The sequence below is a fragment of the Galeopterus variegatus genome, unplaced genomic scaffold (assembly GCF_000696425.1).
Source record: "Galeopterus variegatus unplaced genomic scaffold, G_variegatus-3.0.2 Scaffold948, whole genome shotgun sequence".
NCBI lineage: Eukaryota > Metazoa > Chordata > Mammalia > Dermoptera > Cynocephalidae > Galeopterus > Galeopterus variegatus.
Window position 1 is genome coordinate 122042 of NW_007727059.1, and position 18292 is coordinate 140333.

At 43.8% G+C, this 18292-nt stretch overlaps 1 protein-coding gene across 1 annotated transcript in view; it reads left to right on the forward strand.

Annotated features, from left to right (window-relative positions):
• IFT88 (intraflagellar transport 88) overlaps nucleotides 1-18083 on the forward strand; it is a gene marked incomplete at its 5' end in the record, with an annotated part of 115937 nt that extends 97854 nt beyond the window's left edge. The window contains 3 exons of the mRNA XM_008573663.1: nucleotides 6258-6324; nucleotides 17446-17556; nucleotides 17802-18083. Coding sequence (XP_008571885.1) covers nucleotides 6258-6324; nucleotides 17446-17556; nucleotides 17802-17923 — 300 coding nt within the window. The remainder of the gene's footprint in view (nucleotides 1-6257; nucleotides 6325-17445; nucleotides 17557-17801) is intronic.
• Between the last annotated feature and the right edge of the window lie 209 nt (nucleotides 18084-18292).

The following is an 18292-nucleotide window of genomic DNA, read 5'->3' on the forward strand; positions in this document are numbered from 1 at the left end:
CTGGCTGAGCGAGGGGCGGGCGCAACACCGAGGGTTGCGATCCTGTTGCCGGTCCCGGTCCAGTATGGGCGCGACACTGAGGGTTGCGATCCGTTGCCGGTCACGAAAAAAGACAAAAAGGGAAAATAAATAAATAAATAAATAAAACTCTGAAAAGATGGGGTCAGTATTTCTCTATCTGAAACCTTCACACACCGTGTGATGAGAACATTAACCAATATTTATTGTGCTCTTAAAATGTACCCAGTCCTGTGCTAGATCTGAGGTGGGTCAAGTATCGGATGTGTCCTCCAGGAGCAGGAAGCAGCTCCGGCCCTCTGTGCCCTGTGTGCCCTGGGGGCAGCAGGTGCCTCCACAGCCGGGCAGTCACTGGGGGGCTTATGCTTCAGGACCTTATTTGTATTGGCCCCTTCTAAATAGATTTTTATTCTTGCTCCTATTTTATTTTCATAATTTTATATTCTCTTTCTCCAGAAGGTTTCCCCAAAATGTACAAGCTTCTGGCCCCACAAATTCTGGATCCGCTCCACCGTCATCATTGTTTTCCCTCCCAAAGAGCTCCAATAAGTTATCTACACTTGGTGTGTATTTTCTCACCTCCCAGGGGCTCTGCAGATTGGTCCAACCTTGACTCCTTCCATTCACAGAGCTAAAATCACCCTCACTGAGATTAATCACCTTCATGTTGATAAATATAATGGACACTCTCTAATTTGCACTCTGCCTGACTTAGCAGCAGCTCTGTGTTTATGGCCTCTGTAACACACGCCTCCTACTTTCCTTCAGTTCCTCTGGACTCCATGCAGGCCCCATGTACGTCTCATTCCACCTTAAAGGGCCGGACCAGCTCCAGGTTGGCCCTGCAGTAGTGTACTGAGGGGTGTCAGGGAGTCTGACCCTCTGCCTCGCAGATCGTCATGTGCGGTGGCTGTGTCTCTTGAGAGCTTTGCTTTGCATCTACTAAGGAAGAACTTAGATCATGACTGAAAACACTGCTGATCAGACCTCTATCATGTAAGTGGTATGACAGATGAGTCTTGACTGAGTCTTGACAGTTCAGGTTTCTTTGAACTTAGAACCTCATCAAAGTAACGTTTTGATAAATGTTTTGGTGTTACTTTTGAAATGGCTACAGCTACTATAAGTAGTTGGTGTACAAGACTCATTGGGGTGGAATTCACTGATTTTCAACTGCAAGCAGGTGTTTGGTTGGAAAGGCAGTTAAAACGCCACATTCTCTGCACACAGGAGGGTGGTGAAGGAGCAAGACAAGCTGGCAGGCAGAGTGTGGCCCTGAGCGCGATGAGTGTGTGGTAGCACTGAGCACATGCAGTGAGCAGACACCCGGGACACTCAGGGCGTCTCTTGAGGAGAGGACAGGAGAGGAGAGATAAAGAAAGAGCTGGAACAAAGACGAAGGAGGGCTCAGCAGACAGAGGGAGTGACCAAAACTCCATGCAAGAGAAGAAGCCGGGTATCCAAGGAGATGCTGGCTGCCTTTTATTCTCAAAGCTGGTGGGCAGTCAGTTTGTGAAGGTGAGGAGGACAGGACGTTGTGTTTGTGAGATGGCGCTGTGCTCACAGGTTTTCCCCAGCAACCCCAGCATAGCACGTCATCCTGGGAGAAACAGAGGAGACAAGGAAGTCACTGAATCAACCCAGATGTGGCTTTCTCTTGGTGAGTGAAGCAGAAGGACAGGAGGCAGGTAAGGACCTTGCAGGTCCTGATGTGGCTGCAGTGAGCATGGCAGGTCGTGAGTGAAGGCTGGACAGAAAGTAGAGCTGCAATAGGGATTAATAGAAGAGGGTAAGAGTCAGGGGATTGGAAAGTTCTAGATGAGGACAGGGTACAGGTATGGTGGGGTGAAGACTGTCAGGATCTTGGAGGTGCTCACCTTCCTAAACTGTCCTGTGCTCAACCTGTGGTCACTTAAGCAAGACACAGATCTGTTTTCACATTTGATTTGAAATACTGTCAAATTACATGGGCATTTGTCTTGATGAGTTTAATTATCTGTAGGTCTTTTAGATATGCTGGAGATGATCAATCTGTGGATAGATGAAAATCAGGATTTGAAATAAAGTCAGATTATACATGTTTAAATTCTTATTTTGTTTTTATTTTATTTTACTTTATTTTATTTATTGAATCAAAATCGATTATACATATTTTGGGGGTTGAACATTGAGATATGTTGATTAAATCAATATTACTAGCATATATATTGTTACAAATTATAATTATTCTTTGTGCCCCTTGTCCAACCTCTCCCCTTCCCCCATTGCCTTCCCCTCCCCCCTCTAATCGCCTAGATTTCTTCTCTCCTTCTGAAAGAATAATGGTTACTCTGTTAACTTGTTGCCTAGATGATCTGTCCAATGCTGAGAGATGTGATCAGGTCCCCCAATATTATCATAGAGCAGATGCTTCTTCTGTCACTCTGAAATGGGTTTTGTGGAAAGAGACATCCTCGTCTTTTCTTTGTGTCTGCTGGTGACTCTTCTTGTGTCATGCACTCCAGTGGTTGGCGGACCATCTGTGTGGTGGCTGTGGCATCTAGCCGCTTTTTCAGCAGCCATGGTTATTGTGGTGGCTGTGGTGGGCCACCCACGTGGAGGTGCTGTTTTTGGCATGCTCCTCGGCACTGGCGGTGTGCATGGTTGTGGGGTGTGTTTGGTCCCCTTCTCCATGCTGCTGGTCCCTGGGCAGGCCCCAAGGCACTGGCGCCATGTGCCTGGTTGTGGGACAGGGGTCCAGTCCCCTTCTCCATGTCCTGGGTCCCTGGGCAGGCCCCGAGGTACAGGTGCAGTGTGCCTGGTTGTGGGAGGTGGGTCCGGTCCCCTTCTCCATACCTCAGGTACCCAGGTGGGCCCCAAGGTGCTGGCATTTTGTGCCTGGTGTGGGAGGAGGGTCCAGTCCCCTTCTGCATGCCTCTGGGCCGGGCGGACCCCGAGGTGCTGGCACAGTGTCCCTGGTAGTGGGAGAGATGTCCAACCCCCTTCTCCTTGCCTCGGGTCCCTGGGTGGGCCCCAAGGTACTGGTGTGGTGTGCCTTGTTGTAGGAGGAAGGTCTGGTTCCTGGCTCCATGCCTTGGGTCACTGGGTGGGACCTAAGGCGCTGGCTTGGTGTGCCTGGTTGTGGGAGAGAGGTCCAGTCCCCTTCTCCATGCCCTGGGTCCCTGGGTGGGCTCTCAGGTGCTGGCATAGTGTGCCTGGTTGTGGGAGGGTGGTCCGGTCCCCTTCTCCATGCCTCAGGTCCCCGGGAAGGCCCTGAGGCACTGGTGCAGTGTGCCTGGTTGTGGAAAAGGGGTCCATTCCCCTTCTCCATACCCCGGGTCCCTGGGTAGGCTCCGAGGTGCTAGCATGTTGTGCCTGGTTGTGGGAGGGTGGTCTGTTCCCCAACTCCATACCCCAGGTCCCTGGGTGAGCCCCAAGGCGCTGGGTCAGTGTGCCTGGTTGTGGGAGAGAGGTCCAGTCCCCTTCTCCTTGCTTCAAGTCCCTAGGCGGGCCCCAAAGTGCTGGTGTGGTGTGCCTGGTTGCGGGACGGGGGATCCAGTCCCCTTCTCCATGCTTCAGGTCCTCAGGCTGGCCCCAACGCACTGGGGCAGTTTGCTTGGAAGTGGGAGTGGGGTCTGATCCCCAGATCCAAGCCTCCAGTTCCCAGGCAGGCCCCAAGGTGCTGGTGGTGTGCCTGGGCCGGAACTAATTTTTTGTCCTTTGCTTCTAACATGGGGGAACTTCCTGTGGGAACCAGTACTTGAGCTGTGTGGTTGAGCTAAACTGCTACTTTGCTGCTATTTCCCTAGGGAAGGCTTTTTGTGCAGCTCAGGGTTTAATGGTTGAACTTATAGGTACTTCCAGTTCTCCAGAGACCCGGTGGATGTGTGTTGTGTAGAATCTCTGATCTGGGCCTGAGTTTTTTCATCAAACTGCACCCCATGCAATTCTGCATTCTTGACCAGTCTCCTCTGAGTTGTCCTGTGCTGACTGAGAGCAGATCAGCTGTCCTTGCTGTGTCCCAGTGTTCCCCTCTGGGCACGTCTCCCTCACCTCCTGTGCTCCAAACACTTCCCATGGGACAGGCCCTGCGCTGGTCCCTTGTGATGACTCACCGGCCTCTGAATGGCTCCCTTTTTTCAGTTGTTCTGGCTCCTCACTCCTGCGTGGGTCCACATGAACCCTATTAGTGGTCTTGCTGTCCTGGGGGCCACCAAGGCCCTCTTCTCCTCTGCTGCCTCCAAGTAACTCCATCTGAGGGCACAGCCACGGCCTCTGCCAGCTCCTGCTCCATGTGCTCAGCACCTTGAGCCTTAAAGCAGCCGCGGCCCGAAATGCTCAGAGCAGCTTTTTCTTTTTCTCATCATAGTTTCTCTCGCCTTCATGAACTCCATAGGTCTCTCCTCCTTTTTCCCTGAGCTCCAGCAGCCCTGGCTTGGCTGATGTTACATTTTTTTAGTTGTAAATTCAGTTGATTTGTGGGAGAGAGTGACGCTGGGGACCATCTATTCTGCCATCTTGATTGTATCTCCCCCTAAGTTCTTATTTTGTTACATGTTTTAAAGATTTTATTTTGTCTATGAAGGCAAGGGGAAAGATGGGGCTTCAAGGGAGATTTCTTTTCTTTTTAATAGAAAAGACTTAGGTGTGTTTATGTTGGAAAGTTCTAAGTTTTAGGAGAGTATTTCATTTTACAGATGTAAGTCTTGAATTATTTGTTGCTTTGCCTCACATGTATTTGTCACCTCTTTTCCCCTGGGTGATGAAGCCACAAAAAGAATTACTCAAAGCCCATTTCTTCCGAGCAGTGAGAGACCCCGAAGGGGTTAATTTCCCAGAACCCTCAAGTGAGAGGCATTGCTTCCTTTGGAAATTAACTGTGAACTGGGTTCTCGCCCCACATTTATTCTCCAGACCAGGAAGTTACAGGAAAATAACATAGGTGGGGTTTTAGCTAAGTATAGTTTAACAATATAGGCTGGTAACATCAGCCAAAAAAGCAAAGTGACATTCCATAATGCAATTTGCAAAAGGTTAAGTCTATCCACCAACAAAAGCTTGATCTTAGCAAACACTGTTTTTCCCTACAGCAGTTTCCCCAGCATTTTTACATACCAATCAAGTAACTTGTCTGTCCTTGAGCCAGCAACTTTGCTGTGTTACAAAGACTTTAGCCTGAGGAAAGTTTCCTGTCTTTTGCAAGGTTAACATTTCTATATGTAACTCAAAAAGGTTAGGCTAAACCTGAGACTACAGAGCTTTGGAAAATTAGGCCCTGCGAAATACATTTGCTTTATAGTATACTCTACCATTATTGAAAGAAAAGATCTTTTTTCCTAGCAGAGCAATGTCAATAACCTCATCCCTGACCTCATAATTTATAAATTTGGGGGAGGTTGTCAGGGTTGAGGGGGTAAGTAATTGTCCTTTGAATTAAGTATGGAATAATGTTTATATTGTTGAAGATCTAAATAAAATATTCACCTACATTAAGAAATTTTAATTCAATCATAAATATTTTTCAAAAGCTATCTCTCTTCACTGACCATCTTGTATGTCTATAAACAAACCATTATTCACATAAAAATTTGACAGTATGATTTGAGGCAGATTCAGTGCTTATACAAAAATTCTAACCCTTAGGCAAAACACAAAAAACTGTAAAATGTAGAAGGAAACCTAAGAATATATGGCTTGGCAATATTTCTTATGCTTTGAGGGTGGGTTTGGATCTAAGAAGGTAGACTGTTGGACGGATGTTAGGTGTTTCGTGAGATTTTAATAGTGCCTTTATTTTGGAAGTTGAATTTCAAAAGTCAGTTTACCTTTTTTTTGAACCCTCAAATAGTTTAGTTCAGGTCCAACCATATAGATTAAGAACTAAAGCAGGAAATGGCCCTTTTGTAGATTCCCTTCCTTGCCTCTTTCCACCCCTTCCTTAAACTATTATTTTGAAGCCCAGAACCTTCACATCAAGAAAATACCATTTGGTTTTTGGGTTGTTTGTGTAAACAGAGGCTACACTGCTCCTGAATTAAAGTGCCATTTGAGTATTTTGTAAGAGTTTTGTAAGGCAAGCTTTGAACGCTTAACTTATGGAAACAACTCGGTCTTTTTTCCTGCAGAATCAGCTCTCAGGTAAGGATGAGGTAGTCCTCAGGGTTACACAGTCATGTTGATTTCAGAAATCAACCTTTAGTTATATTCAACTTTGTGGGAATATCACTTATTCTCCTAAACTTCTCTTCTTATTGTTCTAGCGCATCAAGTCGGGCAGAGACAGCAGTGGGGGCGCCCGTGGCAAAAGAGAGGGGAGTGCTGGCAGTGGTAAGTGTTTCCTGTTACCCCAACACTTAGACTGGCTGTGACAGAAACACCTCGAAATAACCCAAAAGTGTTCTTTATCTGTTTGATACCCAGTAAAACCTCCTTATTCTAATTACTTTTGTGAGCAGTCACCCATTACTGATATATAAATGAGAATTTGTACATGTTAGCAAATTTTCCTCCTTAAATAACCATACCTGTTTCCCCTAATTTGTTAGTAAACAATTTCAGAATGGACAGGTTATCATAGATGGGCCTGCCAATGAAGTTTTACGGTGTTACATTTCACAATTTTCTGTTTGAAGGAAGTACCATGAGAAGTAGGATGGTCTTATAGAATGTTGACAGCCCCAAATCTTTAGTCTGCTCTTGAGTGTGGAAATAGTGCCAGTCTAGGAATTAGGGGACGTGCTCTGAGTCCCAGTCTTCATCATGAGGGACCAACCATGTAAATGCCGTAGGATTTAGGAAATTGCTAAAGTTCTTTTCACCTCTAAAATTCCTTGACTCTGACTTCTTATGATATCATTACTGAATAAGAAGTTTATTAAGTTTTCCATCCCTTTTTCCCATTAACAAAAAATCTATCTTTTTTCTCTACTTAAGGCAGGTAGTATACGTTAAACTGGGTAGAAATTTGGTGGTATAAAGAAGCTAATTGAGAAAGCAAATACTAAATTGGGATCTATAAATATACCTATACTCTCTCCTGTCTGTGCTTAGCACGATCATGCATTTATGACCCAGCTCCATGTCACTGCTTAGCTGCATTCTGTGATATCTGTTTGTGATCTAGGAGTCCGGACAAAGGGAAATGTATCTCTTAGTTTAGGTGGGCCTTTCATTCATTCACAACATTTATTGGATGCATACTGTGTGCCAAACACTGTACTAAGTGCCCTGGACAAGGGGACAAATAAGACGTGGTCCCTGCAGTCAAGGAAATTAGACTCTAGTTGGAAAGACACACGTGTCCAGTGCTGCTGAGAGTGCTCCACGATAGAGACACGTACGTGTGTTTCTAACTCTGCTAGGGATGGCAGCTGCAGTTGAGACAGACTCCTTTTTGAACTCAGAGCTCTGCTTTGCCAGATATGTTTGGGCAATTGCAGGCATCAGTGGCATGTAATTCTAGCCATACCCCTTGTTCCCCAGTGCCAGTCTAGCTTCTCTGGCTGAAACTCAGCATCCTGGCCTGTTACCCTTAGGCCACCGGAGCTGCCGTTATCCAGAACTCAAGAAAACAGCAGAGGCTGCATTGAGCCTGAGTCCCAAGTGTGCCAAAGGCAGTGTTCCTCAACAGGGAACAACCATCCTGCCTCTTCAGCCTCCCCAGTCCTGAGGGACGCTGCTGTCTCCTAACTGTCCCCTAACTGTCCCCCAGCCTCCAGATATCTCCTTAATTCTGCCACTCACACCCTCCACCAAATTCCTGCTTTTGTGTGTTCATTTGACCATCTCAGGTTGGATTTAACTAAGTCCTGGGTCTGAGACATCTGGCCCAGCATTTCTTCATGAGCCAGAGACAGCTGTACAGGCCCACAACCCCTTAACCAAAACCTCTGCGACCAGGTGTGTTGTGGAATCTAGAACTTTTTGGAGTTTAGAAAAGTAATACTGTACATTAGCCATTTATCATGGAATATCCATGCAGAGCACATTTATTACTTCAGTGAAACATATGAATTTTCATCCTAAAGATAAAGATTATAAATAGCTTCAAGTCGAGTTTTATGCCCAAAAAGTTCACATAGTGCCATCTGAAAACTTGGCTTTCAGAGCTCTTTGGGATTTAGAATTATAGTTGAGGGATCATGGCCCTATACCAAAAATGTTCCTAATGGTCAAGATGTCAGCAGACAAGGCATTGTGCATCAGTTAAAAAAAATTCTAGAAGGTTCACTGGTCCAACCTGATGCTGCTTGCTCGTCCTTGCTCTTTGGAACCAGTAAATATGTGATATTACCTCTCTTGAAATTGAGTGTCCCTTTAAGAAGTAATTGTCTTGAGTAATCCCTAGGGAGGTATTAATTATTTATTAAAATTCTAAGACTGAGGGCCGGCCCGGTGGTGCACTGGAGAGTGCGCCGCTTAGGAGTGCGGCGGCGCTCCCGCCAAGGGTTCGGATCCCATGTGGAGACCGGTTCCCGCTCACTGGCTGGGCGTGGTACAGGTGCAACACCGAGGGTTGCAATCCCGTTGCCAGTCCCCGGTATGGGCGCAACACCGAGGGTTGCGATCCCGTTACCGGTCAGTAAAAAAGACAAAAAAAAGGAAAAAAAAAAAAAAAATTCTAAGACAAGCTTCACTGTTCTCTAAGGATCCTTTGCTTTCCTCTGAAAATTGTTAAGTTCAGAATAACCCACCATTTCCTCCCAAATATCAACAATCTTTATGTTAAGTTTTCAGAGCCTTCTCTGGTAATTCGTAAGCTTGTAAAATCTCTCCCCCAAACCTGAGCCTGAGTTTCCCAGATGTCTTCAGTCTGAAAATCTGCTTCAGAAACACCAGGGCCTTCTAATGAGATGCTAGAGCAAGCCCTAGGATACTGCGTAGCATGGCGCTGCCTGGAGCGGAGGACAGTGTCCGGAGTCCCACCCCAAAACAGTGTCCCCAAAGAGGCTCTGACATCTGCTGCCTCTTAGAAACAACAGACAGGCTCAACTGTGCCTTGATGCCACCCAGGTTTCCTGTCCTCTGACATGGAGAGTCGCTTATCCTCCCTGGTGGCCTCCCATGTCATGCTCTAAATCATGCTGTGCTTCAGAAGAAAGGGAGAGTGCTTCCCCGGGCCGGGACCTCCTCCTCAGTCAGGGGCCGGTCAGTGAAGAAGGGGCCGACCATGAAGATAGCTAAGGCTGCCCTGGGTCTGCTACCTGCGTGCGGAGAAAGTGGCCTTTCTGTTGAAATTCACCTCCCGGTCCTGGCCTCCCACTGCTGCTTGCTCTTTTTAAACCCATTTTCCTTTCTCCCATCAGTCCGTTCAGTCCAACACAAATAGCTGGTTCTAGTTCACAAATAAACGTTATCCTTATGTGAGGGAATTTCAGAGACTCTGTGCTATTGAAGCAGGGTTAACAAGCAGGGTTTTGTGTTGCTTAGTTCTCTTAGCACAAGTTTAAAGCACTAAACAGTCCCTTCCCGGATGGCTGGCTTGCTTTTTTCTCTCGTACCATTCGCCTTTTTGTTCCTTATTTCTTGACACCCTGAGTTTATGTCATCTCAAACTTCTTCATTTCATCCTGCAGCCCATTTTAAGTGCCACTTTCAGTGGCTTTGCTGGTTCCACTCTGACACTTTTTCAGAAACTGTGTTTCTGCCTCCTTTCTCCATTCTTGGCACGGGCCATACTCCAAGGCTGGCTCTGGCTTTGAGGTTGGAGTAAAGCAGGCTGTACGTGCCTCTCTCTCTCTTTCCTTCCTTTGCTTTGGGGGGCCCTCCCGGAGCACCCTCTAGCCTGCTGTGGATGCACGTCCCTCCTCACAGCAACCACGTCGCCTGGCACTCTCGGACAGTGGTCCCTTATCTGTTCTCATTCCCCACTGAGAAAGTCTCAGTACAAACCTACAGGTTCAAGGGAGCCTGGTCTCACCCGTCTTCCACCTCTAACCTGTGAAACACAGAGAGGCACCTTTACATCCTAACATGTAAATACTTGGCCCTCGTCTGAATTAGACCCACCGTTCAGATTGGACAGTTTTTTATATGAATCCACATAAGTTTAAGTATAATATATTCAAACAAATGCAGTACCTACAACTAGACTTTTTTTTAATTGAATCATTATTGATTATACATACTTTTGGGGTTTGACGTTGATATATGTTGATTAAATCAATGTTATTGGCATACACATTATTACAAATCATACTTATTCTTTATGCCCCTTGTCCAATCTCTCCCCATCCCCCTCTCCCTCCCCCCCACCACTGATAACCCTAGATTTCTTCTCTCCTTCTGAAAGAGTAATGGTTACTCTGTTGACTTGTTGCCTAGATGATCTGTCCAGTGCTGAGAGAGGTGTGTTCATGTCCCCCGCTATTATCATAGAGCAGGTGCTTCTTCTGTCACTCTGGAATGGGCTTTGTGGAGAGAGACATCCTCTTCTTTTCTTTGGTCTCTGCTGGTTACTCTCCTTGTGTCAGTGCACTCGAGTGGCTGGTGGGCCATCTGCATGGTGGTTGTGTTGGCTAGCTGCTTTTGTGGCAGCCGTGGCTATTGTGGTGGCTGTGGTTACGTGGAGTTGGTGTTTTTGGCCTGCTCCTTGCCTGGTTGTGGGAGGAGGGGTCGGTACCCAGCTCCATCTGTTTTTACATTCTAAGATGTTGTTGCAGAACAGTTAGGGGGTGGGGGAGCGGGGAAAGGGGAAGGAAATAGGGTGGGAAAAGGAAGAGGGGGGTATGGTTGAGGCCTGTGGCACCCCCTCATTCCTGCAGGGGAGACCAGGGGCTTCCGGTGGTGGCTTGGTCATTGCTGGGCTGAATGAAGATGTCAGGGAGTGTGGCCAAAGCTCTTGGCCCCCCTACTGCCCCGGCTCAGGAGCTTAGGGTATTTCCTGCAGCAGTTTGGTGGTCATCGCTGGGCTGGGTGCGAGTGTCAGGAGGGCATGGCTTAGGCCCTTGGCCCCCCACCATCCCAGTTCAGGAGCCTAGGGCACCTCCTGCGGTGGCTCGGTGGTCATCACTGTGCTGGTTGTGGGTGTCGGGGGACATGGCTGAGGCCCCCAGCCCTCCCCCATCTGTGGCTTGGGGGTCCAGGGGGCTTCCAGTCCTTCTAGGTGTTATAGGTGTTCTTTGGTGAAGTGAGACCTTTACTAGTTAATATCAAACTTTGTCTCTGGTGTGTGGGTATTTTTTTTTTTTCTTTCAGTTCTGTGTTGGATTATTCACTGATTCCACTACTTAAATTCTTCACTGGAGCTAATTTGTCATCCTTTGCTTACTTCTAAAATGGGGGAACTTCCTGTGGGGACCAGTACTTGAGCTCTGTGGTTGAGCTAAATTGCTGCTTTGCTGCTGATTCACTGGGGATGGCTTTTTGTGCAGCTCAGGTTTTAGTGGTTGAACTTGTATGTACTTCTGTGTCTTGTGAGGTCTGGTGCACCCAGATTGTTTGGAAACTCTGGTCTGGACCTGAGTCTTTTCGCAAACTGCTCCCCCTACAGTTCTGTTTTCCTGACCAGTCTTCTCTAAATGGTCCTGCGCTGATTGGAGGGCAGATCAGCTGTCCATGCTGTGCCCCAGTGTTCCCCTGGTGGGCCCGCCTCCACCACCACCTGCCCTGTAAACGCTTCCCATGGGTTGGGCTGTGCACTGGTCCCTTGTGATGATTCACCAGCCTCTGTGTGGCTCCTTTTTTCAGTTGTTGTGGCTCCTTGTTCCTGTGTGGGTCCATGGGAACCCTGTTAGTGGTCTTGCTGGCCTGAGGGCTACCAAGGCCCTTTTTCCCCCTGCTGCCTCCAAGCAACTTCATCCGAAGGGCACAGCTGCGGCTTTTGCCAGTGCCTGCTCTGTGCACTCACCAGTGCTGGCCTGGAAGCAGCTGGGGCTTGAAGTGGTGGGAGTGGTCCCTTCTTTCTGTCATCGGGGCTTCTCCTGCCTTCGTGAACTCTGTAGGTCTCTCCTCCTCTTCCCCTGAGGTGTAGCGGCCCCAGCCTGGCTGTTGTTGCTTTTTAATAGTTGTAAATTGGTTGATTTGTGGGAGAGAGTGATGCTGGGCACCGTCTACTCCACCCTCTTGACCAGAAGCCTCAACTAGATTTTTAACATGTTGAGTAGGAGAGAGGACCGTAAGGAACTTGAATATATCAGAATTATTGATTTACTTAATATAGCTATTCCTGAAATGCTTGAGGGCCCTTGCAGACTGTGTGTGTGTGTGTGTGTGTGTGTGTGTGTGTGTGTGTGTGTGTGTGTGTGCGCGCGCGCGCGGCGCAGATACAACTAATCTCACCGAGGCCTGCCTTTTACTGGTGATTTGTTTAGTGAACCCAGCTCCCTTTCTCTTCCCGTGGTTCTCAAACTCTAGCGCATATCAGAATCAGCTAGGAGGCCTGCTAGACTGCTGACTGCCCCCACACGTTCAGAGCCACTGAACATGCTGGGGCCCAGGAGCGCGCATGTCTAACAAGCTCCCAGGCCATGCTGCTGCTGCTGCTGGAATAGCATATAGTAAGAATATATACATGAATAAGGCCCATGAGCCGCACCCTACACGGATCCTTTGCCAAAGAGGCATTATTGTGTAATGGGCTGGGACCAGGATGGAAATCAGGAAACCTGGATTTTGGTGTTGTTCTTGCCACTAACTGGGAACTCTTGAACAAGTGACTTCACTATCCTAGGTCTGTCTTCTCATCTGAAAAATAAAGGATTAGACTTAACATTTAAATGACATTTTTGTGTGTATCTGCTGAATCTAAAATTTTACAGACTTCTGTTTATGACAGTAAGATGGACTGAGTATTCAGGGAAGCTCCTCCAGGTATAGCACTCCTAAAAATGGTGGATTGATTTTTTTTTTTAAAGGAAGGAAGAAGAAAATGGAAAAACTTTTAAAATGCATGGCTGAGTTGGCAGGAAAGAATTCTTGGAGACCAAAAAGAATTAGACAGTTTAAATCCAAAGGAGTAAACAAGTGCAGACATTGGCATTTGCCTGGTGAATCCCTTATGGCCAGAACCTGGGATTACAGACCACTCATGGGAACAAGAGATAAGGCCAGGGTCCCCACAGGGTCAGAGGTTAAATCAAAGAGCCCCCTTCATAAAGCCAGGACCGTTAACAGGTACTACCCACGTAAGTCACCTGGGAGAGCCCATCCTGGCTTCACTGGAATGTACTAAACAAGAAAAGCTCTCTTGGGAATTCCTAACCATAAGCCCTCACTCACATAGTTTTAGAGCTAGGGTACATGTTACCTGTGCGGCCTGAAGAACACCAAGCTGAAAATTTGGTTTAAGGTGGACTTGAGTTGGTGGTGCTGCCAGGTGCCTACGAGAAACAAGTTTAAATCCTCCCTGAAGGAATGCACTTTAAATCTAAGCCTCAAATAATTCCTTCAGATAAAGTTCCAAAGAATAAGGACCTACAACAAAAATAGTGTATGCACACGTGAGGGAATAAGCTCCTATGAGTAAGCAACAACAGAAACCGTAGACTCCATTCTTCAAAGATTATACATATTGTAATTATCAGATAAAGAATACATTTTAAAAGTGGGAATATGAGGGTACTTCAAAAAATGTTTGTGAAAAAATAGAATTAAAGATAATATGAATCTTTCCTTGAAATTTGTGAAGTACCCTCATACAGATATCTGAACTCTAGAACTGAATAGATTCAGATAAATTTTTTGAGATAAAATTTCCCAAAATACTATCAAAAAATTAACACTGTCTATTGTAGAAAATGAAGACTTCTAGACCAAAATGATGGTGTCCTATAATTCCCTTAGACCTGCTTCATTTTATTGTTTTTTTCTTTTTGTCTTGTTAACTCAATAATTTCAAATGATGTGTCTTTGAATTCATTTATTCTTTCTTTTGTTTGATCAAGTCTGCTAATGATCCCCTCTGGATTTTTCAATTCAGTTATTGTATTCTTCAGCTCCAGAATTTCTATTTGGCTCTTTTTTTATAGTTTCTGTCTCTTTGTTGATATTCTCATTTTGTTCACTCATCATTTTCCTGATTTTGTTTAGTTATCTGTGTTCTCTAATATCACATTGAGATTCTTTAAGATGATTATTTTGAATTATTTGACAGTTAATTCATAGAACTCCATTTATTTAGGCTTGGTCTCTGGAGATTTATTTTGTTCCTTTGATTGGGTTATATTTCCTTATTTTTTCCATGTATCTTATTTTTTGTTGTAATTTGTGTATTTGAAAAAACAGCCACCTCTCCAAGTCTTTACAGACTGGCTTCATCGAGGAGAGGACCTTCACCAGTCAGCCTGGCTAGAGATTCTGGGGGCCTCTGAAATCTTCTATGGGGAAGCATTGCCTCTGGGCTTGCATGTATAATTTCCCAATTTGAAAGGTTTGCTGGTTTCTTTATCAGGAGCTGGTGGTCCTTGCTCCCCTAGTGTCTGTCTGCAGTGCTGTAGAATCTCTGGCACATACATTCTCCTCTTCTCTTTCCCTCCCAAGGGAGAAGCTGTGACTTTGGCTGTCATGAGTTGTGCCGGCTTGGGGGAGAGGCTGACATAGTTTACATGAAATGGCTTTTCTGGGCCGGCCCAGTGGTGCACTGCTACAGTGCGCCGCTTGGGAGCGCAGTGGCGCTCCCGCCAAGGGTTCAGATCCCACATGCAGACCGGTTCCTGCTCACTGGCTGAGCGAGGTGTGGGCGCAACACCGAGGGTTGCGATCCCGTTGCCGGTCCTGGTCCGGTGCGGGCGTGACACTGAGGGTTGCGATCCGTTGCCGGACACGAAAAAAAACAAACAAAAAAAGAAATGGCTTTTCTTATCTTTTTCAGTATAGCTCTTTTTGTCTTTGAGCTTGCTTGGGGTACTCTGACTTCCTAACTGGTTTCTGGAGTTCTCATAAAGGCTTTTGGACTGCATATTGTTGTTAAATTAGTGTCTCTGTCAGGAATGAGGTCTGGGGCTCCCTGTTCTGCCATCTTGCTGACTGCAAAATTTTAAGTCTTTTCAAACACTACCAAATTACTCTCAGAAAGCTTGTTCATTTATTTCACTTGTTAACCTGATATTTTGCCATCTTAATAGGCAGAATTAAGTCTTACATTTGGAATCCTACATTTAGAATTATTTGGATGTTTAAATTATGTAATATTTGATATTTTATGTTGTGAAGTATATTTAAAAAATAAAAATTAATGAAACTATCATAAAATATTAGAACCAGAATACCACCGTTACTGCTCTCCCCGCCTGGCTGCTTCTCCCCATCCCGTCCCCGCCTCCCCCACAGAAACCCCTGTGAATTTTATATTTATATACTTCAAGTTTTATATTTTTCTGTTTCTTGCTTTTTCATGTGTAATTTTATATGCAAACAATATATTTAACTTTGCTTGTTTTTGAGCTTTCTAATAAAGGTATCATTCAATATGTAGTGTTCTGACTTGCTTTTTTTCCACTTAATATGTTTCTAAGATTAAGTCAAGTTAAACATTTTTTATATACTTATTGGCCATTTGTACTGTTTACTTTGGGAATTATCTCTTTCTGTCCACTTTGTACCAGCATTCTTTTTTTTTCTGGTATAGATAAGTTTCAAGATTCCTTCTTACTCTAAATTCTATGATTTTAAGATTTTTCTCTTATAAAGTAAAGTATCATTTGGAAGTTTTAATGTTAATCAATTGATAATTGAGATAAATTGATCTCCAAATTCTCATTTTCTGAAGCTATTCATTATATAACTTTCTTCCAGGAAGTAGTAATTGTGTTTGTTGCTACAACAAAATGAATATAATAATTTCCAAAATGGTATCATATTGTTATTTAAGCTTAAAACCCACCAGGTTTACAAATGCTTATTGATCCATTTGTACCTACCCATGCATGACATTATTACCCCATGAAGGCTGATTGAAAATGGTGAAACACCAGTATTCCCAATGTACCCCCACTGGTCTTTATAATGAAACTGTTTAAAAAACTGTATTTATGGTTTTTCAGTTGGCAATTTTTCAAAGGAAGTCTGGTTTCATTTTTTAAAAGGTTTGGTCTTTCCACAGGATTTGAATCCTTCAGGCTGGATTCATACATTAGGATTTCAGTAGCGTTTTGGGTACCTTAGGAAGCTACCAGGGTTTTGTTGCTAGCTTATATCTATATGAAAAGTGAAGTAAAAAGAAATATTGCCTAGAGCAATGGTTTTAAAATGTTCTTGATCTGAGCTCACTTTGGCAGTTTGAAAGACACCCATATACACTTCTGGATGGAAAAATGTTGGCTTTATTCTAACAAAAAATGAGAGAGGAATAAAATGGTGTAAAACATACAAAAGTATGTGGACACATTCAGTGCACTGAATTAAGGGATTTTATTTTCCATTAACATCAGTGGTAGGATCAGTTGGCCAATCTTAAAATGTAGGAATTTTAAAGACTGTCTTGTTTTGATTTATTCCCAGAGACATTATGTATAAACTAAAATGCTCAAAAGAGAAATGATCACTGTATATCAGTGGACGACTCTCATTGAAAGTGAAGCTTACATAATAGAAAAGAAAAACGCCATGTGGGAATGTTAAGGGGAAGAAATAAGAACTGGTGTAGAGGAGTAAGTTTGTTAAGAAAATATAATAATAGAAATTTAGGGTTAAATAGTACTGTCAATGTTCAGCCCTAACTGAAAATCTTTAATGATATGATTTTCATCTTTAGTGAATCTTTACAGTCTTCCCCAAGGCAGACATTCCATATTTGGGCAGCTAAAATTCTTTCCAAGTTTTTCCTTTTATTGAGCCCAAAACTATCTTACTATAATGAGGGTATTTCAGAAAGCTCGTGGAAGATTTGTATTATCTTTTAATTCTATTTTTCTACAAACTTTTTGAAGTACCCTTGTACAGAGGAAATGTAATCCTCTCCTATATGAACGCTCTTCACGTGTTTGAAGGTAGTGATTTTGTGATCTAGATTCTCTGCCACCTGGGTTAAGCTTACCCAGCCTCTTCTGCAGTTTTTCATATGATGCGCTTTTAGGGCTTCTCACCAGCCTTAATATAAGGTGGATGATACAGCTCCTATTGGTCTTATAACTTCCTGCTTCTTCTTTCTTCAAGTACTATTTGTTCTTTGCTAGGTTTTTGGTTTTTGGTTTATTTTTTGGTTTTTTTATTTGTTTTTGCTAATCAGAATACTCTCTTCTCACAAGTTCTATAAAATTGGAATCTATAACTAAGCACACATTTGAAAGAATACATATTACTACTCTTAAGTGATATTTTATCTGTCTTAGAGATTTCCCACAGAGATTTCCCTTAAATTTCAGAAAACAAGAATTACATCCCTAAGAAGGTAGTTTCCAAATGAAACAACCTGCCTATTTTCTGGCAAATAAGTATGCTTTAAGATGCATAATATAGTGTTATATTTTCTCAACGTATTAAACAATTGCATTTTTATTTTTGTGTTTTCAGATAGTGGCCAGAACTGTAGTGCCAGTAGTAAAGGTGAACGACTAAGTGCCAAACTCAGAGCTTTACCTGGGACAAATGAACCTTATGAAAGTAGCAGTAACAAAGAAATAGGCAAGTGCTGGTACTTTCCACCCAGTTCCCACAGGCATAGCAGGTCTGAAGAAGACTGGTGAGATGGCAAAATGTGTCATTGGGAATTATTAAGAATTTGTTATTTATAGAGAAAATTTAAAATGACTTGGGAGAGCATTTCTGTTCACTCTGAGTTGTTCAGTTTTGATTATGAGAGTAACTGGTTTCACATTTGTTTTGTTTTTCTGTATTCCTCTAATATAAAAATCTGTTTTGAACCCTAGATGCCTCCTATCTGGATCCACTTGGACCTCAAATAGAAAGACCAAAAACTGCAGCCAAAAAAAGAATCGATGAGGATGATTTTGCTGATGAACAGTTAGGAGATGATTTGCTTCCAGAATAATATTCACTTTTACATGTTATTTATTAAAGAAAAGAAGTCGCCTTACAAGATAATACTCATGTTAAACTTTGGATTATATATCCAAATTTTTTACACTGTCAAAACTTTAAATAAGTGTATTCTGTTCTATGAGTATGGATTTAAGGTTTTTTTTGTTTTTTTTTTTAATAGAATAAAAACATGTGAAACTAATACTTTAGGCCAGTGACTTCCTTACCTTTTTGAAACATTGACGGACAGGAAGAAATAAACTTTGTAACACAACCTCATACACACACACATATATAAAGTATGCATATGTATTCACAAAAATTTACCCTATTACTGGAGTACATGCTGATATTTTCTATAATTTAAAAGAAAGTGCTA